The sequence below is a fragment of the Eulemur rufifrons genome, chromosome 23 (assembly GCF_041146395.1).
Source record: "Eulemur rufifrons isolate Redbay chromosome 23, OSU_ERuf_1, whole genome shotgun sequence".
Classification (NCBI taxonomy): domain Eukaryota; kingdom Metazoa; phylum Chordata; class Mammalia; order Primates; family Lemuridae; genus Eulemur; species Eulemur rufifrons.
This window is the reverse complement of record NC_091005.1, coordinates 29,280,312-29,303,373: the sequence shown is the minus strand read 5'-3', so window position 1 is coordinate 29,303,373 and position 23,062 is coordinate 29,280,312. Positions and strand designations below refer to the sequence as shown.

The window sequence follows — 23,062 nt, the reverse complement described above, 5'->3', positions numbered from 1 at the left end:
ACTGTCTTCAAAATGTCACAATCTGAAATTACCCAGTTCACGTACTTACTGACTTATCATCGGTGTCTCCCAGGGAACGTCAGCTCCGTGAGAACAGGGGCCCCGTGTCCTTGCGCCCAGCTCTGTCCCAGGCCCCCACGACGACACCAGCAGCAGGTTCTCGGTAAGTGTGTGATAAACGAACGATGGAATCAGGGAAGAGTCGAATGCTCTCAGGGCCGGGAAGGGAGGGTCCCAAGGGAACTCAGACTGGCCCCTGTCGTGCGGAGAGCCCGTGGCTGGGTACTGGGGTCCGGGCTGGCAGGGCCTGGCTCACCCCGTCGGAGGGGCTCTGGGCTGCTTGTTAGAACACCCAGCTCAGGTTTTGGTCAATTGTAATCATTTAGCTGGAAGCGGCGTGATTAGGCACACACAAGCAAACAGCGTGAGCTAATCCTTTAAATGCGCCCGCTCAACGCCGGGCTGGCCGCTTTGCCACCGCGGGCCCGGCTCACGGAATCGCTTCCTGCAGACCCCGGCTTTGTCAACGAGGGAGTCGAGATTCCAGGGCACGGGGCAGACCCGCCACTCCCCCAGCCCAGCCCCATCAAGGAGGTCTGTGTGTACACGCGTGTGTGAGTGTGTGTGCATGCGTGTGTATGTGTGTGTGTGTGTGCGCGCACACAAGCACCTGCCATGAACTCAGAGGTGCCCAGGCAGTTGGCCCCCACCAGCTCGGAGATGCCAGAAGTGCCACCTTTAAAGGGACCTTTCTCTAGCTCAAGGCTCCGTGCCCGGGAAAGCACCAAGCAAGTCCCAGTTGCCGTAAAGGGGAGGGAGGTGGCAGCACCAGGAAGCTTGGAGTCTTAGGAAATCGGTGTCTCCACGACTAGAACTAAGCCTTCTTCTCCCCAAGCCCAGCATGCGCCGAACCCGCCCTCTTGCTCATTTGCAGCCAACAGGGTTTGCAGGTCCCGGCCTCAAGCTCCGGCCTCGCAAACGCGGCCACGCGCAGGCGCTGCCCCCCGACAGCCCACGGCGTTCCCACCTGGGCTCACCCAGGAGCAATTTTTTTGCATCCCCTGTTACTGCTACTTGTGCTACCTGCTTGGCCCAACTACTAAAATAGTTTCTGGGTCCCCTGACAACAAAGGCTTTTTATAGTTCAGCACTGCAGGCCTCATTTAAATCTATTAGCTCATATAAATGGCAATTTATTTAAACTTTGGAGGGTTTCTGTTTGCCTCGGTGGCAGAGATAATTTGGCTTTGCATGTGGCTCTGCCATTGGTTAGTGACCCTGGGCAAATCCCTTAACCTCTCAGAGCCTCAGTTTCTACATCTGTAAACGGGGAGGAGAGCCCCTGATCCGCAGGCTGTGCTAGACGATGCGCGAAGTGGCCAGGCCGATGACAGAGACCCGGGCCGCAGGCTGTCACTCACAACTGCGCCTCGTCTGATTCAGGGGGGCCTGTCCACTGTCCTGGCCCAGTCCCGTGTGGCTGGAAAGCCACATGTCCCCTCACACGTACGTCCCCTGTGCGATGAAGAACAGGAGGCAGCGAGGCTCTGGGGAAGGGGAGAAGGAGGCATCATCCATGCCCAGCGTCTGCGGGCACAGAGGCGCCCGCGGGATCCGGAGACAGCTGGGCTGGCGGGCAGAGCTGCCCCCGCCCCAGGGTGGCTTACCCCTGGCAAGGGGCCGACAGGGCCCCCAGGCCTTCATCTGCTGAGGCCTGAGGCGAGAAACGCAAGGCCAGTGGCCCTGACACTGCCGGGCTGTCTCCCACCCCCAGTCGGATCTGCACGCCGCCCTCCACTGAGCCCGGGCACAGCTGAGGACAGCAGGGGCTGGAGAAAAGGCCCCGGGCCAAAGGCACTCACAGACGTGCAGGCCCCCAGCCCATGTCCCTTCCACCCTGTCTCACTGCTCTGGACTCTGGCTCCTCCCATGCCCCGTGTGGGGTCTCCCAGGCCCACATCCTTGGGGCTTGGCTGGGTGCCGCCGAGAGAAGGACTCAGGGTCTCACTTTGTTCAAACTCACGCCAGAAATCACGAAAGCAGAGCAAATTCCTAGTGGAGGGCACCCTAAAAAGCCATGTGATCCTCGAATTGCCTAAACAGTAAATGCTCACAATAACAGGTGGCATCTACTGTGGGCTCCTCCTAGGTGCCAGCCACTGTGCCAGGGCCTTTTGCAACATAACTGTGAGATAGGCGCCAGTCACACCCCGACTTTACAGGTACAGAAACTGAGGCCCACAGCTGGTGCAGGACAGAACAAGGCTTCAAACACGGAGCCACCCTCACAAAGACTGTGCTCCCTGCTGCGCCCTCCGCAGCCTTTCAGACAAGCGTGTTGTTTGCACACTTCCGCCAACAGGGACCTCACCACCTTCCGTGTCTAGACAGTCTTCCGCTGGACTGGACATACGTGGGGTCTACCTAGCCCATGCTCCCCCTCCCTGAGCAGTGTCCGCCACCTGCTGGTTTGTATTGTGTGGTCCCGGCCATAGCTCACTGGAGCGGGGGACGGCAGCCCACACTCCCCCGTCAGAATCCCTCGCCAGGGATCTAGAACCTGCTGCCTGAGACCTGGCTCCTACCTGGACTAACTCTGGGTTTCCTGGCTGCTCCTTCTGGCTACCGAATCCCTGTACTAAATCCCCTCTGTGGAGATGCCTAAGGGGTCTGTCTCAGCAAAATTGCTGGGCGCTGTGGTGGCTTTCCCCACCTTCCTCCTCGCACAGAGGAGCCCGGACAGTCGGCTGCGGAGAGAGCACAGTACAAGCCAGAAGGAGCAGAAGGCAGGGACGAGGCAGTCTGAGAAGACAGGGAAATAGGGCCACCAAAAACCCAGTATCACTTCCTGCTCTTGGCATCCCAAAGCCACCCCTATGTCCCTACAATTTGATTCCCCTTCTTCTTCGAGCTAACTCCAGAGGGTGATGCCCGAGCTGTGATTATCAAAGACCAAAGTCCATGTCCTGGGTTTCTGCCCACTACGCAGTCTTGGGGCCACATGAAGCATGCCGAGAACCCCTCCACCTGCCAGGGCTTGAACACTTGAAGGCGAGCGTGGCTACATTTCTCCTGCAACCATCCAAACCTCCTCCCGGTCAAAGAGACTCAGGACGGGCCCCTGGAAGCTCCTGGACCCCAAGGTCAGGGTGGGTCCCCACAGACTAGCACTGCCTAAGTCTTCAGGGGATGGGGTGATGTGGGGGGTGTTTAGACAAGCCTTCTTTAGTCTCCCCTATTTCTCCCCCAGCACCTGCGGCCCCGGCAACCACTAGTCTGTTTCCTGTTCTGATGTATTTTTACCCTTCTCTGGAATGTCATGTCAACAGAACCACATGGTGTGGAGCCCGAGTCTGGCATTTGCGAGCCATCACGTCGATGCGTGTGGGCACGGTTGCTCTCACGGCTGGGCAGCGGCCCACCACACGAATGTGCCACATCACCACGCCTCTTACCCCTGCACCAGGAAGGGACACTTAGGGGGCTTCCAGTTTGGGGCCTTTACAAATAAAGCTGCTATTGTCATTCCCAGAGAGGTCCGTTGTGACAAAGTTCTGCTTTCTCTTAGGCCAGCACCCAGGAGTGGGATTGCTGGGTCACGTGGTCAGTGCGTGTTTAACCGCATGAGAAACCGACAAACTGCTCTGTCACGTGGCCACACGTCTGCACCTCCGCCGGCCGCGAGGGGAGTTCCAAGTGCCCCCTCCTCGCCAGGGCCCAGTGCCGGGTTCATCGCCCTCCCTGGCCGCTAATGATGTGCGTCTTCTTTGGTGACATGTCTGACAAAGTTTTTTGCTTCCCCGCCTCCTTATTGAGTTTCAAGAGTTCTTTATATTTAATATATTCTGGATAAAAGGCCTTTATTGGATATGTGATTTGCAAGCATTTTCTACCAGTCTGTGACTTTTCATTATCTTAACAGTGTCTTTCAAAAGCAAACCTCTTACGTTTTCATTCAGGATGTAAATCAGGTACACCTGTCCCCTGCTTGGTTTCCCATCACAATGGGGATAAAAATCCAAAGTCCTTCACTGTCCTACAAATCTTGCCATGATCTGGGCTCCATCTGCCTCTGCCCCTGCCCATTGCGCTTCAGCTGCGCTCTGCCTCCTGTCATCTTAGCAATTCATCTAGCTCCCACTGGCCACAGGGCCTTTGCACTCATGGCTCTCGTCCACACATTCTACCCTTGCACCATCCCATCCAGGGCGGAGCTCACATGCCACCTCCTCAGAGAGGCCCTCCCTGACCACACTCACCAAGGAGTGTTTAACCCCATGCCCCCAGCATGCTCTAGCCCATTACCTGGTTTTATTTTCTTCATGTCATTGACCCTCATTGGAAAGGGTCTATCAACCCCTCTAGGATGCAGCCCCATGGCTGATTCTCTGTCTTGCTCGCCACTGTCTTCTCCGGTCGTGGAGCCAGTGCCTGGCACATCATAGGCCTCCGTGCACACGCTTTAAACAAATGAACAGCAAAGTGTTCCCTCTCATGTCCTCTAATCACTGTTGAATGTCCACCAGTTTGTACAGAGCCTTTCGAATTAACCTCAGAATCAAAGAGGACTTGCCCCTCCCTCATTCTGGCCACCGTGCTGCTGTTAATGCACCCTAAGAAAACATCCCCTCTGGAAGCAGGCACGCCGCTGCTGCCGCAGAGCAAGCCCGCCGGTACCCAGTTCTACCTCCAATACTTCTATCCTGGTCCTATAGTGAGCTCAAGCCTAAGCCTCGAATCTTCTCAAGGCCTCTCAGTCCCTTGTGCCTGCAAACACTAGCTTCCCTGGGGCTCCCTACGTGACCCCAAATGCCATATGGGCACGAGGGCCCGTCAAGGCCCAGCAAGGGCAGAACTGCGGCCGGCCTCACCTCCAGCTGCCCCACCCAAAGCCCCAGGTCAGCCCAGCGGAACATCACACTCGCCTTTTCCACCCGACCGGGACCTCCCCGCCCCAGCTTCAGCAAAGCCACAGTGAGAACGTCATCGCCTGGAAACCCTCCTTTCACAAGCCAGAAAATTGTTATTCAAGTTACTTAACGAAAGCCATTATTTGCATAGATTTGGCGTTGCAACAATACTTCCACATTTAAATGGTCTATAATTAAAATCACTAATTGCAGAAAATAGTGACTCGTTAAGGCATAATTTAGTGGGTTTCTCGGTATTTGAGGATCTCAGTATTTGAGTATTAAAGGTTAACAGGGTGACCCAGGAAAGCACCAGCTCACACGAACCATTCTGGGGTCAGGTGTGGGCACAGCACGAGGTTGGTGGAACGGAAGCGACGTCCAGTTTGAAAGCTGTGGCTTCCCTCCCCCTCTGCATTCACGAGGCAGCCCTAGGGCACGCGGGTGCCGATGGAGCTCGGGGGAAACTTCTCCTGGAGCAATCCTACAGCCAGCAGAGGGGAGACCTCTCGGCATCCGGGACAAGGTAGGAGGCCCGGCAAGGGCTGAGCAAGCCCAGAGTTTAAGTAAATCACGATTTATATGGGCTGATGGGTCTGCAAGAGGCCTGTCCTGTTGGGCTATAAAAAGCCTCATCTGTCAGGGGACCCGGGGCCTATTTTGGTAGCTGGGCCATGCAGGTGAGGCAGGTGGGGTAAGGTGGCCGCGCAGACTGCACTTGGCAGAAAGGGCACCTGGCCAGCACGTGGGCAGGAGCTTCCTGGGTGGCGGTGGCTCAGGTGCTGGCACCAATGCCCAGCTGCCCTCACGTAGCCCCGCACAGAGGCACCAGCTCAGCCTGTGGGTCAACGGGGAGACAGCAGGGCTGGGCGGGTGTCCGTATCCCCACGCTGGCCCTTTGTAAGTAGAAACCCCTCTCCGGGCCTGGGTCCGTGACTCTGTCCCACATCGTGACAATGTCCTTCAAGGCTGGGTCTGAGCTCAGCCTGCCCGGCCCTGGCACGGGGCCAGCCCATGGGACAGGACCTGACCATGGGATGGTGCTCCCCCCTCGTCCTCCAGGGGCCTGCTGTCACTTGCTCTGGGCAGCAGCCACCACCAGCCGTGCAGACAGGACAGCCCAGGCCTGGCAGTGCGGGAGGGCTGCGGCACGGTGAGAAGGGGACCTGTCCTGTAGCAGGCCACAGCTGTGCCCCTCCAACCCTGGGGGGAGGGGGTGGCCACTGCTGCCATCCAAGTGACCTGATGACCCTGCCCGGGGTGAGTGGCCCCAGCCTTGTCACCTGGGCGGGTGGGACGATGCTGTGTACAGGCACAGCACTTACACGGGTGGGGGTGCCGCTGGGAGGCCCTGGTGGCCGCAGTGGTGAGCGCGAGCCCTGAGGGCGACTGCCAGGTGCCAGCTCCTCTCTCTCCAGGCAGGGGTGGTGCTCCCTCCTCACCCCCTCGGAAGCCGGGCACGGCCAACCTGCTCTGGTCCACACAACGCGAGAGAAGGCGACGGGCGTCATTCCCAAGTCGCCGCCCCCTCTTCTCCTGCCCCCGTGACCACGGAACCCCTGAGGGACACGGGCCCTCCGCGGGCTGATCACTGAGTGAACATCACGAACACAGTCCTCTCCCCACCACCTGCCTGGACATGTCACGAGTGACACATACATTTTTGTTCTAAAACAATAACCTAACCTGTATCCTTACGAACAAGGTGGTGTCCTCGGTACGTGGCACTTTGCTGTGTCTACCCATGTGTACATGTGTCGTATTTCTGTGGATGTTAGAGTGGTCCTCCTCTGGGGGGTGCAGTGTTGTGCTGCACATGTGTGGAATTCGTGTGTGTGTGTGTGTGTGTGTGATGTCACTCTTTGTAAATGCGTGTGTGCACGTGTGATGTGTAACAGGAATTGTGTGCATGGACCTTCCTTTTGTGTGTGTGATGCTACTGTCCAGGTACAGGGCCTGTGTGGTATTCCCAGTGGGCATGTGACCTCTCCAGGGTTATAAGAATTTCTTGGAAAAATCAGCGGAAGAGAAAGCAGCCTCACCTGGGCACAGCTCTTGGTGCTCAGAAAACCAGTCACAGGCGAGAAGGAAGGGGCCCCAGGGGATGCCAAGGGACCTGGCTACAGGTGCCCAGGGAGGACCACCATGGCAGCTTCCCTTCCCAAGGGTCCTCTCAGCTCCTGAAGACCCAGCATGAGGATCTGAGGAAGCTGGTTGAGGCCACTGTGCCCCACCCAATGGCCACATCGCCTCGGGACCTATGGCGAGTGCCCATTCCTCTGAGTTGGGGCCAGTCAGGCATCCACTGTTCTCTTTTCTGGCTTTCCTGGGCAGAGATGGAGGCTCCCAGGCCCCAGACCCAGCTCCTGGCCCCACATAGCCCCGGGACCCAGCCGTCCAGGCCACCTGGGCCACTAGCCACAGAAGCAAAGCTTACATATCACACAACACAGTTGGAGATATGGAATCCCCAAGAGGGGAAGGGAATCACCATGGCAACACCCCAACTGGAAGCCTGACTCCTGCTCCAGGCTCAGCCTGCTCCAGCCCAGCTCTCTGGGCTGGACGAGGCCAGGGGGTGACACTCCATGTCTGCCAGGCAGGAGGGCAGCCACTGGCTCCTGGCCCACAAGGACAATACCCCACCATCTTGGCTTAACCCCGAGACCCTCGGTGCCAACGGGGAAGCCCGAGGGACACGAGGTGGCGTGTGTGCAGTGGACATGAGCGCTCACTCACCTGCAGCTCTGTCTGGAAGAAGAACTTCTGTGGGCACTGCGAGCAGTCGTAGATCTTGTCCTCCTGCCCATGCACGGCAAAGATGTGCTGCTGCAACTTGTTGGCCTGGACAAAGACTGGACACAGACACACAGACGGGGCCATCAAAGGCCAAGCCCAGGACACCAGCTCCTGTGGCCGCCGCCCCCACAACACCCACAAGTAGGGACCACTGGGCATGGGCACTCAGTGGCTGTGCAAACTTGGGCAAGTCACTTAAGCTCTCTGGGCTTCATTTCCTCATTCAAGGAATGGAGGTCAGTATGTACCTCACCGGGTGGCTGGGAGGCTCAAATGGGTTAGTACCCGTACGGTGCTGAAAAGACAGCCTGCCACAGAGGGGGACCAATGTGTGTCCTCCTCCTCGCCAGCCAGACCCCTTCCGGACGAGAGCTCCTTGAATGCCTCCCACGCCTGTAAGGCAGGCACTGTTGTTATCTCCATTTTACAGAAAAGGAAACTGAGGCAATGTTAAATGTTAAATGGCATGTCCAAGGTTCCACTGCTAGCAGGTGGCAGAGCCGGGTGGCAGAGACCTGAATTCAAAAGCCTAGCAGGGCGTCTGGTGCAAGAAGTGGCTCCACCACCATGAATTCCCGTTGCTGCTGTTGAGACTGTTGTCAGCATGCTCAGCCCCCGCCAGGCCCCGTGTCCTGGATGGGCAGCCCAGCCGCTGGCCCCTCAGCGCCAGCCCACGGACTGTGACGGCAACGGAGGGCCAGGGCTCCTGAGGTGAGGGAAGGAGTGTGCCAGGGCTCTAGGGAACCCCAGAGCTGTGCGTGCTCAGGGGACTCCCCCCTGGCGGAGCCCCTCCCAGGACCCGTTACAGATAAGGCCCAGCCCCAGCTTCCTGGTGTTGGGAGTCCCGAGGTGGCCCAGGCCCTGAGCAGCTGCGTGACTGGGAGGTGAGCACTTCAGAAACATCCTCCCGCCAGGCGCCCTCCCCAGGGTGGGCTTCCCGCCGTGGCAGACAGCAGATGTCGGGGGAGGCAGGGAAGGCCAGGCTCCCCGCGCACCGGCCGCCATCTGGGCGGCAGGAGGGGCCGGCAGAGCCCCTGAGACTCGCCTCAGGCTGGGACAGCCGTGCGCCTGGGCTGGCAGCCAGTCTGGGGGCTGGGGACTTGGCCGGCAGAGCTGCCCTCGACCCCTAGCCTGGAGCACGGACGGGAGCTGGGCAGCCCAGGGGCGAGGGAGACCAGGAGTGTGCGGAGCGGGGGCCCTGATGGTGCAGGATGGAGCGTGTAGCTCAGGGAGACAAACACGGGAGCCAGGAAGGGGACCTGCAGCGGAAGGGCCGAGGCCGGCTTGGACAAGGGACTTTAGCGGCCGTGTGCCACAGCAAGGAGAGGGTGCCACCCGGCCTGCCTAGGAGGAGAGGCCAGAGAGCAATGGGCCTGTCGATCCCCTGGGGCTTCCCTCGTGGAGTCCTGGTCCACCCAGGCCCGCAAAGCAAAGAGGAAGGAGCACATGCTGGGGTCCAGCAGTCAGGGGCCGGGCCTGGCTTCCCTCCCCTGTCTCCCGCAGGCGCACGCTGGGAACCTTACCTGTGAAGCACACGGGGCATTTGAAGGTTCCGCCCATGCCCTCGAAGCTGTGCTCGATGAGGTGGCAGAGGAGCTTGGCCGGGGAGTCGAACATCTGGTTGCACAGCTTACACTCATGGTTGATGCCTTCCTCTGCAAGGAGAACCCGCGACCCGTCAGTGACCCTGCACCACGTTCTCCGGGCAGGAGCCCACCGGGCCCTCTCCAATCCCCGCACCAGAGCTAGTGAGGAGGCCTCGGACTCCAAGACTCATCCCGGCTCCAGACGGCCCAACCCCCCAACCCCCAGGGGCTCACAGACCCCAGGGGCTCACAGAACCCAGGGGCCACTCCAAATATCTGGCTCTCGAAGGTGTCCTTTGCTGTGATTTCTCCTGCCGGTGGAGCGCCAAGGTGTGCAGGCCATGTTCAAGGGCTTGAGTCCCCAGCCCACATCACCATGCAGAGGGGCCCTGACAGGGACAGAGTCTGATCAGGATTTTTACAAATCCAATCAAATATTTATTGAGCATGTACTATGTGCTAGGAACTTTGCTATGAGCTGGGGTTCTTTGGGGAACTAAACAAATAATAATGTCTTGGTCCCATTCTGGTGGTGAGGTGGACAGATAATAAATAAAAATTATCAGCACATAATACGGTGTCAGGAGGTGATGTGAGCGTGGAGAGGAGCACTCTAGGACAGGGACAACGGTGACGACATGAGGGGGTCTGTGCTGTGCAGGGCCGGCTTGAAGCGCAGCAGGGGACAGTGTGCCTGAAGCTCAGAGGGCTGGGGGGCACGGGTGAGGTCAGGGGGGCCACAGGGATGCACGCTGAGAAGGGCCTTGTCAGCCGCTGCAGGACTTTGGGACTTTGCCCTAAGAGTGATGGGCAGGCACTGCAAGATATTGCAAAAAACCAAAATGTTCCCTTTTCCCTTTGAAACAGATGGCCTACCCAGGGGACCCCAGACAACGGGCAAACTCCCCGTCCCGCTTCCAAACCAGAACACAGCTCCATCTCCCCACCTGGGAGCTACTGCGGCCCCAAACCTTCACCTGACGCGACACCAGGGCACAGAGCGTGGCCAAGTCCAGTGCCACGCCAGCATCGGGGCTCAGAGCCGGAGTCTGGCGCCCTTGCCCAGATCCAGCAGAGCCGAGTTCAAATCCCGGCTTCTCCTCCTCTGCGTGGCATGCCCTGGCATCGGTCCCTGCTTAGTGAGGCGAGGACAGCCTGCCCACTAGACAAGTGGTCGGCTGTGGGGGGTGGTGCATCACCACACCCAGGGCTGGAATCCAGCTCGGGATGATCTTGGGCAAGTTACGTAACCTCTCTGTGCCTCAGTTTCCTCTTTCTGAAACACTCAGTAACAGCCTTCCTCTTATGGTTGATGTGAGAATTAAATGAGTTTAACCCCAGGTAAAGGGGTTTTGAACAGATCCTGGCACACAGCAAGTGCTCAATAAGTGTTTACTGCCAGGCACGTCGGTACCGGTGAGGGTATTATCTGGGACAGCCAAGGACGCCAGCTCCCCCTGGGCTCCCCTGGGAGCCAGCCTCACCAAAGGTGCCAGGTGCTCCGATCTGCCCTCACAGGCGAGCACTAGGCAGCAGGGGCTCTGCCGGTGGCAAGACACGACACAGATGGGCTGAGGCTCCTGGCGAGTCCCTGGGTCCCCAGGCCCTGGCAGGGGCTGGCAGACACAGCAGGCATTCCCCCCGGCCCAGCCACCCCCCACGCCCCCGGGCACGCCACCGCAGAGGCACACGCACACACGTGCGCGCACAGGTGGGCCTGCCCCACATAGCCCACTGGCTGGGATCTGCCGGGTGTTTGTCGTGCCCCTGGAGCCCCGGCAACTAGGCCACATGCACCCGACAGAGATTCAAACAGATCTTCCATTTATACTGGCGGAAAAGGAATTCATTGACAAGTTTTGGGACACAGGGCAGGCTCAGCACGCTTGCCCCGCAGGCCCCACGCACGTCCTCCGCTTCCCTCGGGGAGACTCTCGTCGTAATTAGAGATGGCCTCCGGGGTGGGGGCTGCCTCAAAAGACCCCCCAACACATCCCCTGCCCCCTGCACAAACAATGCCTCCCAGCGCCTCACACAGAGTCTGAGTTGAGGGAGAGAGTGAATGAATGAATGGATGGATGAGACGCCACCTCTCTATGGGGCCTCCTGTTAGAATGGGGACACCTCTTGGACGCTAATGAGGCAGGGGGTGTGTGAAAATGACAATTGTACATGCTTCTGTAATAGTTTGTAACATACTTGAACCTCAGAAACAACCCAGCTTGCTGGGAAAACTGCGTTTCTAGAAAGAAGAAATGGGTTCCGAGACTTAAACCACTTGTGGGGTAGCACAACCAAATGGGGGAGGTGCTCTGAGCAGGACACAAAAGCTTCCCTACATGTGTGTAACCCCCACCCTGTACGTCACCTCCAGGCAGCCTCCTCCCCCGCACCCCACCCCCCCCACAAAGACTGTCCCCTCGCTGGGCACAGTGACCCTGGACTCATTTAACCACATCTTTCTGAGCTGGCAATTAGGCTATGGGCACAGATGACGTCGTCCTCTCCTGTGGCCCCCAGAGCATCAGGCCCCGCCCGGACCCACCTGCAGGAGGGGCTCGGAGGTTCCCGTGGGGGACAGATTCCCCAGGCCAGGCCCTCTCCCCTGCCCAGCCAGGGCGCTCGGGGCCGAGATGGCAAAGGCAGATTCATCGCTCTCGGCCGGGCCGGGCCCTCTAACCGCTTGGCTGTGAATGGGGACGGGCGGGTCTGACACACAGACACCGAGAGGACAAAGACGCCTCCTGCAACTTACAAATCAGAGACATCACGTCTGACAGTCACTGTCCGTTCTCCGAGTGCCGAGCAATTCATCAGCCGGTCCCCTGTCACGCACAGGCGCAGCCACACCCAGCGCCCGTGTTCACAAATACGCACCCGGTCAGGCAAACGGCTCCCGGTTAAGCAGAGCGCAGCCCCACGCCAGGGTCAGAGCGAGGTTCCGGGCCAACTAGATCAGGAGCCCCGCAGACCACTGCGTGTTCTGGGACCCTTTACTCTCTCTCCCCCACGTGTTTAAAAGAGTCAAACCTGGGGAAAGGGAGGAGGAGAAATAAAACAAGCCAAAAGTAAAAGTGAGGGGTGTGGGAGCATAATGCCTGAGGGTCCCGCAGAGCTGGAATCTCTCCCACTCAAGGCAAGACCTTTTGATTTGCAAATCTTTCTGAAGACGAGGTCTTCTCCCCCCCCTGGAGGGGTTCGAGGTACTCCCTTGGGTGTCCATTACGTTCCCCTCTGCCTACGACACCATCCAGGAAGATGGGGGAGGGCCGGGCAGGCGGGGAGGGCCGGGAGGGGCTGCCCTAGTTAGTGTGACAAACACTCCTCAGCGTGCCTGTGACCCAAGACAAGCAAGTCCATGGCTACCGATACAGACTTCACCACCATCCCCCTCCTCCACCTGGCACTGCCAACGTCTCCGTCTGTCCCAAGACACAGGGTCCCCAGAAAGCGGTACCCTCCGAGAATCACTTTCCTGAATTATATAAGATCGCGCAGTGCTCAGCCGACACCTCGGAGCAGAATGACAGAGCTGTCTGGGAGCCCGCAGGCCCCTCCGCCCGCGTGGGGGCTGGAGGATTTTGTGAGTTAAGACACTCGATCGCTTTCCCTCCTTTCTATTCCTTTTTTTTTTTTCTTATAGCACATGACAGGCATCTATAAGAGAGACCCACACAACTCAAGTGAATTATGCAGCCCTGCTCATTTGTAAAGTGAAATGCAGATTTCACCTGCTGAAATTCAGATCTTGCCTCCTGTTCCCCCGTAAGTCGAGACCAGCACGGGGAAATCTATTGATTTATTATGATTTAAAAAATAATAAAAATAAAAATAAAAACCCAAACTGCTAAACAACCCACAGAGCACGAAAATCCCAGAGTCCCTCTCTCTCTGTTTTTTCTCCTCTGCTCAAGAATAATAAGTGTTAATTTTACACTTCATTTCTCAAAAAAATAATGGGATGTGCTTTTGCTTAAAACCAAGTCAGCCTGCTGGAACCTTTCAGGCTGAAACTGTGTCAGCCCAAAAGAGGAGCACGGGGCTTTGTGGAAGAGCATCGTGCCGAGATGATAGCTGCTGTAATGTCCTCAGTACCGACTTTTGTCTCCGAAAGCATTTGATCCCTGGCAGACACATACTTATTTCCATACGGGTCTTGGGGGAAGCCAGGAGGAGAGAGAGCTGATTATCAGAATCCTGAAGGTGAGGCTCAGGTGGGCCCCACTGATGTCAAAGGCAGGCCCGGGCACACATTCGGAGGCCATAATTTGCTGCCTGGGAGGGAAGAGCAGCAGGCTGCGGAGGGGAGTGGACAGGGCATTGTTCTTGGGCCCTCGTGCGCTGAGTGTGCCCGGCTCCAGCCACACTGACGGGCCTTGCCTGGCCCCGCTCCTGGCAGGGACCCCCCTTGGGGAAGCTGACCCAAGAGTAGCATCATTAATGCACACTCCTGTCTAGGAGAGGACCGGTGACTGCCGCCTGGAGTTGACAAGGGGCACAGCTAGCCACCTCCATCTGGAGGCAGCCACACAGGAACAAAAGCTAGAACCAGGAACACTAGGGTTTGAGCACCAGTTCCATCACTCGCACGCTGTGTGCACTTGGGTAAGTTGCTTAACTTCTCTGAGCTTCAGCTTCTTTTGCCAGAGAATGGGAAGAATAAGCACAGGGTTTCTGTGAGGCAGCCAAGCGGGCCTCTCCTGCCACGGGACACTGCCCTCCCGGAAACACCCTCGCCCCGCACTCTCATCCTCCTTCCCCCCTGTCACCCGGGGCCTGCCCAAGGCTGTCTCCTCAGAGACACCTCGCCGGACACCTGGCTGAAATGGCGCGCCGGTCCTTTCCAGAACCTCACCCGCCTTCGATGTCCTGGAGGATGCTCACTGCCACCTGGACCAGGACAGAGTTGACTGTTGATTTAACAAACTGTCCCTCCCTGTCTCACACACACACACACACACACACACACACAGGGAATGATGTCAGCACCGCACGCGCTTTGCCCACTGCCCTGTCACCAGCACCTGCCACAGGGCCTGGCACCAGGCGGGTGCTCAGTAACTGGGAAACGGGCGACTGACGTGGAGCACTTGGTACAAGCCTGGAGCCTGGGCTGGGGTGCTGGGAAACGCTGTCACTACGCACAGTGGCCACCCCTAATCTCACAGGGCCTATGGCTCATAACACCCGTCCTCTCCCCACTGCGGCCCTCTGGACCGCCACACAGCGGTGACCTGCTCCAAGACCGCGGGCTTGGAGAGGCAGGACCCCCAGCAGGGGGTGGCAGAGCAGGGTGGGGCGTGCTGTTCGCCCCCAGCAGCCCCCTCTAGCTTCAGAAAATCCTAGAAGAAGTCACAGGACTTAAGACCTGGGACCCAGCAAGCCACCTTCCGCTCCCTGATCGTGCAACACGCGCAAGTGAGGCGGACGCCAAACAGCCCCCTCCACGTCCCCACGCTTGCGCCTGGCGGCTCCCTGGCCGGGGCCAGCGCCCGTCTGCAGTGTGGGACAGCCAGGCTGCGGCACTGCCCCTGTCACAGCCCTTCTGCAAGCAGAGGCAGCGCAGGGCAGGGCGCAGGCTGCCCTGTCCCCGCTCCAGTAACGGGCTTCACAGACGCACGTTCCGCAGCTCCAGGGGCTGCACCCTCGGCCACCCCGGACGTCAGGTCAGTCCTGGGGTGCTGGGGCTCAGACACACGCACGAGCGGACAAGGATGCAAAGGACACAGGGCCCTGGCACTCGTCCCGCCACGCGAGGAGGCAGGAGGGTGGTGTGTGAAGGGTGACCCCGGGAGAGGACCCCTCTGACGCCATCCCGACAGATAACCACGAACTGCGCAGAACGGGCGGCAGACACATGGGCCGTGGGACTCGATCCTTTGTTCCCTGTGAGGAACAAAGACCCTGGGGCAGAAGGGAAGACGGCAGGTAACACAATCTGGCGTCACATCGGGCTGTTCATCTACTGATCCGTCAAACACCACGAGGAATCAGCCACGTCAGGCTCAGGGGGAGGAAGGCGTGACATTTAGGCTGGGAGTGCACAAGGGTCAGAGGAGGAGGTGGGGTCTGAGGGAGGGTCCCCCGTCCAAAGCCAGGCAAGAACTGGGACAGGTGAGGGGGACAGGGTCTGACCGTAGGACCCCCAGGCCCCGGCCCCAGCAGCCCCGGCAGCCCCTGGGGGCTGGCGGCAACGCACAGTCGCAGGCCCCGCCCAGACCTGCAGCCGCAGAAGCTGCATTTGGAAGGTGCCCAGTGTCTGGGGCACCCGCTGCAGTTTGAGAACCCCCGATCTCCACGAAAGGGCTTGGGGACACCGGTCTGTTGGAGTCCTGCCATCAGGACGCTGGGTTTTGACCAAGACTGTACGTGGAGGATATGGAAAAAGGCAGAAAGTTTTCTCAAATCGCTTTTTGGCCACACTTCACTGAAGATGGAGAAATCGTCTTCAGCAATGAAAAATAATTTCTGATTATTACTACTGGGTTGAAAATGATGTGGGTGCCTTGGGGGGGCTGCTGGGGACTCTGGGGGGTGGCCAACACTGCCCCAGGCTGTCCCCGCATCCTCATCGCTCAAGACCGCTCAGCCGCGGCCCAAAGGCCCGCCCCTCTGACACTGCCCCGGTGCCGGCTCAGGGCTTCCTAATTAATCCTGGAAGATGGGCTGTGCCCTTCCTCCTCCCCGGGGGACACCTTCCCAGGCCTTTCTGGCCAGGAGGGACCCAGCTCACGGTCCCCCGAGTTTCAGAAAGGCTTATAAATGAGCTCTGGCAGCCTGAACCAGGCCCCGCGGGGGACCCGGAGTCTCTTCAAAACAGAGCCCTGACAATTAGGCAGTGTGAGTTTTGAAAGGCTTGGGATTGATGGCGTGGACAGTAAAAATATCACCTGGGGAGCTGGGTGTAGTCCTCCGAGGGTTGCCTGAGGTCAGTTGCCATGGCAACGGAGAATGAGCTCAACCTTGTAACTGACCCTTATCTTTTTTTGATCTGTGGGCCACTTGGGGCCAAGGCTTGAAATCAACTGGAAAATAATCCGGTCACATATCAGAAAGAAAACTATTTATACTTATTTACCCAGGTACCCGCCAACATACCCGTCCACAACGCCGCCGGCACCGCGAGAAACGGAGCTACCAGACGGCGGGAGAGACGGGGAGCCCGGACTCCCCATCCCAGCAGAACGTGGTCCGTTCCCCGCGTGGGCCAGTGCGCGTGGCTGGGAAGGGCTACCCTGCCCCACGGCCTCGGCTCACCACTCCTGCCTGCCGCCCAAGCCCACCGAGCGGCGGCCCCTGAGCTCCCCCCATGCCACTATCAGGTGTGTGCGTCAGCTCGGCTTGATCACTGGGCCGCCAGGCGCTGCTCCAGCCTCTGACACGTCCCGCGCTGCCCGGAGGCCGTCCCCAGCCCAGAGGGGGACAGAGATGCCAGGCGGACAGGCCTCACTCTCCACACCTGCGGGAGGGGAAGGAGGGCTGAGCAGGGAGAGTGGCCGCAGGCGCGGGAGGGCTGGCCGGCCACCCCAGCACTCACCCCAGGGCTTCCGCGGCAGGATCGGCCATCTGGCCCCAGCCTGTCTCCGGGACGCCGCTATCCTAAGTCACAAGTTCTTCACTCACTCTCTCCTCCTCTGAAACTCAAATCAGAAGACTCCAGATGGTTCCATTGAGCGACTGCTCCCAAGAGCCATGTCAGATGGATCTTAGCTAGGGGTCAGTTAAGCTTGAGAATGATTCCGGGCAAACTTCCCTTGAGATTTCCCATCACGGCAAACAGGACAGCGCGACTGACTGCCCCCACGCGCCCTTGTTCCGTCAGGATTAGACCCTGCAGGATGGGGGAGAAACGTGGCTGGGAACCAGCAGCTGGGAGGGTAACCCTGCCCACCACACCCACGGGTGACGCTGGGCCAGCAGTGCCCTCCGAGCCTCGGTTTCCTGCCTGTGAAACGGGGAGAAAGCCGTCTACCTCCCAGGGCCGCTGTGAAGGGCCAGTGAGAGCCGACCAGAGATCACAGTCCCACCACCGTCCCTGCTGCAGTTATTTCTGGGTGATTCTACCCGGAACTCCACGCCCAGGCCTGATAACACGGCCTGCACGAGCCCTCTGTGGGTGCCACTGAGGCAGTGGGACCTGCTCCTGTCCCAGGACATGTGGCCAATGGCGCATGTGCTTTGCAGCCCCGAGTCCATGTTTAAGGAGCCCCTAGACAGCACCACGTGGATTTACTTTGTTTCCCTTCTGATGCTTCTATGACCAAAGTTCCACACTTCTCTACAGATCTTCTTGCTCCTCTCGCTTAAACTCAGTGAGACCCTCATGGGGGTCAAAGCTGGGGCTGAGACAAGTGTTCATGTGCCCCCGACAGGCCTTGGCCTGCCCTTCCCCATGCCTGGGCCCCGGCAGGGAGCTCCCTAGCTCAAAAGGCCTCAGTGCCCACAAACCTCAGAAAGAGGCTGGCCCTGCCTGGATGGCTGACGGAGGCAGCCGACCTCACACTGCCAGGGACCCCAGCCCCGAGCTGCCAGCAGCCCTGGATGGCCCACGAGAGCACACACCAGCTCTCAGGGCCCCTCTCTCCGATGTCTCGGGACGCTGGCAGAGACATCGACCTCCCAGCTGTCTGAGCAGTGTAGCCTACAGGAGTGGTACCTGGCTGTCTCTGGCAAAGGAAAGTCACAGGCCAGGCCCTGTACACATCACCAAGAGACAGGCAGAAACTACTTAATGGAAAGAGAGAGAACAAACGAGTCAGTGATCAAATAAACCACATACAGGAGCACAGAGCGAGCCTTCCCTGAGAACTCTAAGGAGAGAAATTTAGAACTTTTTGCCTGCAAACTTCTAGAACTTGAGACTTCTGGGGCTCGAAGTAGCCTGCTAACGAAGACATTCCATGGCCCTCCTCACACACACCCCCTTCCGCCTGCTAAACACCCATCCCCCAGAGATCCACTGAGTCAGACCCAGGAGCTCGTTCTTTCTTAACACACCAAACTCCTACTGATGTGTATCACTGATCATCAGATTAAAGTTCTCCACAACAAGGCACTGCCTAAAAATCCATCATGTTAATAATCCTCAGATTAATGGTCTCTAATAATATACAATTAACGTGACGGGCAGGCTGCAAAACCCTTACTGTCACCGACCCTGCCTGGGACACGTGAATTACCCGGCTCCTACTACAAGGGTTTTCTCTACTACCAGCATCATTTTTTTTTTGTCCCTACCAAGATTATTTAAAACAAGCAACAGCAATACGCCAAACAGTTACCCACGTGCACACACTCATAACGTGCACACATAGAAAGCAATATTTCCCAAAACGTCCCCACGCAGGTAAACACAGGACTGCCCTTGCAATTGCTGACACTTAAACAAGACGCGGTGTTCAGCTGGGAAACTGCAATCCCCCACTTCTTTGAAGTCCCCTTTCGCCATGTTAACTGGACACCAGGCGTCTCCACCCCTCGGCTGAAAAAATAAACAACAAGGCTAGCAGATAACGATGGACTTCTATCAAAAAGTTTTAAAAAGTACGCATTTGCCAGATCCACACTGTCCAATATAGCAGTTCCTGGCCACCTGTGGCTATTTAAATTTAAAATTAATAAATTTAAAAATTCAGTTCCTCGGTTGCAACAGGCAATGTGGCTAAGGGCTACCAGTTCGGACGGGGCAGAACATTCCCATCCGTGTAGAAAGTTCTGCTTCACAGCGCAGTGTTAGAATGTAGGCAAGGCGAGAGCAGAGGCTCTCCCTGTCTCGTTCAGCACCGTAAGCCTGGAACCTCCAACAGTGTTAGGCACACAGCAAGTGCTTAGTAAGTATTTACTGAACTGTGGTATGCATGTTTCGAATATTGTGAGGAATGCCTCAGCCCTTTTGCTTGCTAAACTTGCTTGCAATTGCCCTGCATGGGAAAGTGCTTACATGTGAACTTCTCTGACCTTCAGCATAAACCTCTACCCTGATAATTACATGGTCACTTTGCCCAGGGCAGATAAGAGTATGGAGAACACAGAACATTCCAGAGTAATGGAGATTCTCTGAGGATGTAACCCAAACACTGTAATTTTGGACCCACGGGTCATGAGGCGGATCGATATCACCTTGGGCTCCTAGCTAGCCCGGAAGCCCGCGGGCCACACTGCCACGGAGCTGCCTTTTACGCCGGCTGAGCCCTGTGGCTGGTCAAGGAAGTGAGTCCTTGGATTGCTCACGCTTAACCAAGTGGCCTGTGTGGTTTCTCAACGCTGCTTCTGCAGCCCACAGCTCAAAGAACCAGGTCTTTGCTGTGACCCAAGTAAAGTGAAAACTGAAGGAAAAATTGGAAATTCAAACGCAACATGAATACATGAATACATTCAAATCACTGACACCGCTTTCAAGTAGTCACATGATGCCAAGGGGGAGCGGTTCTTTCCTCAGTTCCGTGGAAAAGCCACTCGAGACAGCACGGCTTATAGGGCCCTCCAAGGTATTTTCTTAGGGCGAACTCTTGTCCGCTGGACTCTCCACCCTCATCAAAATGTCGCCCTCCTGAGGGCAAGCACACAGCTCCTGCCTTTTTTCTTCCTCCAAAGGACACGAAATTGAGACCAAACAAGGCGTGGGATGTCCCAAGTTCACACTTAACATTAAATTGCTGACGTATTCAGCTCCCAGACTGTTACCTAGGATGGTTTGGGCCCAGTATGCAGAGACCTGATGGGGGTTCTGCCACCTCCGAGCAGCGTGGACCCCAGAGCCCAGGTCCCGGAGGCCAGCGTGCTTCAGCCCACAGCCGCCCTCCTGTCTGCCACCGGCTGTGCCTGCACCCGCCAGGCAGGCCCCCGGCAGCCCGAGGTCTGGGCCGGTCCCATCCGCAACCACCCGACCCAAGAAGGCAGTGCTAACCGGCAGCTTCTGACAGCCACAGCCCAGAGAGGCAGGGGACGGCAGGCTGGGCAGGGGGAGGCGGGCTCACTGCTGGGAGGCAGAGCAGTGGGGGTGGAGGCCGCCCCTGCGCAGCCTTCGACTCTCCAGGCTGGCTCAGCGAGCGGAACAGCTGCCATTAGCCGTGATGAGATGCGAGCGCGCCTGGCCCACGCACCGTGGCAGGAAAACGCTCCGGCTGGCGTCTTGCCGTTTTCCTTCTTAGAAAAGACATCTTCATAGACACCTTCATAAAAAAGCGCATGCAACACCTGGCAATTCACCCTGTGCTGTCCACCCCAGCCCCCCTCACCAGGCCTGCGCCAGTCTCTCCCACTCCGCACGCCCAGCACACACCGACTGCATAATCCTCCCCAGGCTCCACGGCCATCACCTCCCTCTCCTGCTCAAGAACCTGCAGTGGCTCCCTGTCTCCCCAGGTAGAGCTGGACTCTGCTCCAGATGGCTCAGGCCCCACCTCACCGATACCCCTACTTTCGGCCACACCCACCCCCTCCTGCCCAGGGGCTTCCTCACTCACAGGGCTCTGCTCATTCCCAACTCTGCCCTTATTCAAGCAGTTCCCAATGCCTCGTCTCTGCCCACTCCGCCCCCGCCACAATTTTCCAAGACAGAGCCCTACTGCACCCAAGCTGTCTATAGTTACATGAAATTAAAAGGCATCTTCAAAAAATTCGTTTCTCTGCTTAAGCTAACTTGACTGACTCTGTTACCTGCAACCAAAACAATCCTGGCTAATAAATTCTCTGAGGACGAAAAGCAGTTCGTTCATTTCTCTAGTATTTCTAACAAGGCCAGACAGACGTGGGGTGCACGGCAGATACTATCAGTTTGGGGAGATTAATAGATTTCTGCTCGTCAGTGCCTCCCATGTCTCTGGACATCGGTCCTGCAGCGCTCAGGCCTAGGGTTCCAGGGCTCAATGCCGTTCCAGACGCAGGAGCCCAGACACACAGCTCTGGGCCCACGGACGCCTCTCTCTACGCGCAGGAGCAAAGCCTGCTCTGTGGCTGGTGACGGGGCAGGACGCAGTCTCCCTGGGAGCCCCCCTGCCCCAGCCAGCCGCCACTCTCAGGCCTGGACAAGGCCCTCGTCTGCTCACCCGCTGCACTCAGCCACTGCTTTCTGGTGGCAGGCACGGCACGTGGGGCAGAGCGCGGCCTCGGCACTGGACAGCGCAGGTTCAAATCCCCTCCACCCCGCACTAGCTGTGGGTCCGGATGAGTGGCCCCACCCCCTGGGCCCCTGTTCCCACTATATAAAATGGGGGCTATCGTGGTACCTGCCTCGTGGGACTGCGGGAGGGTTAGCAGCACGCGTTGCTATTGCCACTATGTGACTATTACTGAGTCTGGGGCAGGCACTGCGCAAGGCACGGGGGTGGGGGGGGTGGCAGGCAACAGAGGCCAGTGAGACACTGTCTGTCACACCCAAGGAGTCTGGGAGGCCGGATATACTATGTGACAACACAGCCCCCCAGAAACCATGAAGATACCCCAAACCAGGCCCTTTAGAATGCTGGGTTGGGGGCAGCAGAGCGCTAGGGAGATGCTGTGGATGTTTGGGGGGGGGCTGCCAGTGCCCTCAGTCCCCCTGGCATGGCACAGACCCCGGCACCAGGACGCAGGAGCCGCTTTAATAGGCCAGGCAGGAGGGCAGAGGGCGCTTGAGAAAGCAGAAACCCCGTATGCTCCGCGGTGGGCGGTGTATGTGTTGGTGGGAGCAGAATCCAGCATGAAAACGGGGTCCAAGTGGCCTTCTGCACAGACGGCGACAGAAAACACCCCGACTTTCCGTGGGCTGACCCCTCCTGCCCGCAGCAAGCTGTCGTCAGAAATCTGCTCAAGCGCTCAGCTCCGCGGCCCCTCAGCCCCCGCCTTGTGGCTTTGGGATCGGAGTCCGGGCAGCAGTGCCACGCCCCGCTCAGGCAGCGCCCGCCGGACGAGGGCGTGGGCAGACCCGCCTTCTGCCCCTGCTGGGTCTCAGCCTCCACGGGACAAACCATCCCCCCTCACCTTGACTTGGTTCCGCCACCTGTCAAGTGGGATGGGCAGGCCACCTTTCAAGGCTGAGCTCTGCCATGGTGTGCCCCAGCCGTCCCATCTGTGACATGGGCGTGTATCTGTGCCTGACGCACAGGGCCGGGTGGTGTGACGCTTTTGTAGAGCTTGGCGCGCACCTGCTGGGCTCTCGGCAAAGCCCAGTCTTCACGCCTGGCCACGACGGTGCTGTGCAAAGGCGCGAGTCACCATCCGTCCCCACACCTCCCAGTGGACAGATGAGGGTGGGGGGGTCCTGCTGCAGGCCGTGCCCGGGGGCGCGAGGGGAATGCGCCTGAAACGACTCACGGCCACAGGCCAGCGGCCAGGAGGTGCGGGGAGACAGGAGGGGAGGTTCTGAGTGGGCGAGAGAGGCCAGGACGGCTTAGGACCCGCAGGAGGCGGCTGGCACTTGACAGCCCCCAAGACCAGTCCAGACGTTCTCCGCAACCACTGCCGCTGGCTGGGTGCAGGCTGGGCCCGGCCCCCCAGGGGAGGGGCAGCTCCACAGGCCCAGCAGGCCAGACACAGCCTGCCCAGAGCCAACCTGTGTCCTCCAAGAGATTGAAGATGACAGGCTCTGGGGGCAGGCAAGAGCCAGTCCGAGGAAACTTGGCAACAAGAAAGGCAAGAGGAGCAGCTGAGCTCGAGGGCCAGTGGTCCCGCCCTGCGGAGGGCCCGGCGAGGGGTCCTCCCTGCGACCCTCAAGTCTTCCAGGGAGTCCTACACGGCCCTTGTTTGAGGCTGGGGTCCCACCGCTGCCCTTCCCATTCCACCAGCTTC

General features: G+C 58.5%; 1 protein-coding gene across 1 annotated transcript in view; it reads right to left on the bottom strand.

Moving 5' to 3' along the window:
* The window catches only part of ZNF423 (zinc finger protein 423), a 207,433-nt gene that overhangs the window by 19,117 nt on the left and 165,254 nt on the right, over nt 1-23,062 (bottom strand). The window contains exons 4-5 of the mRNA XM_069456477.1: nt 9,233-9,364; nt 7,650-7,765 (exon numbers count right to left, since the gene is read on the bottom strand). Coding sequence (XP_069312578.1) covers nt 7,650-7,765; nt 9,233-9,364 — 248 coding nt within the window. The remainder of the gene's footprint in view (nt 1-7,649; nt 7,766-9,232; nt 9,365-23,062) is intronic.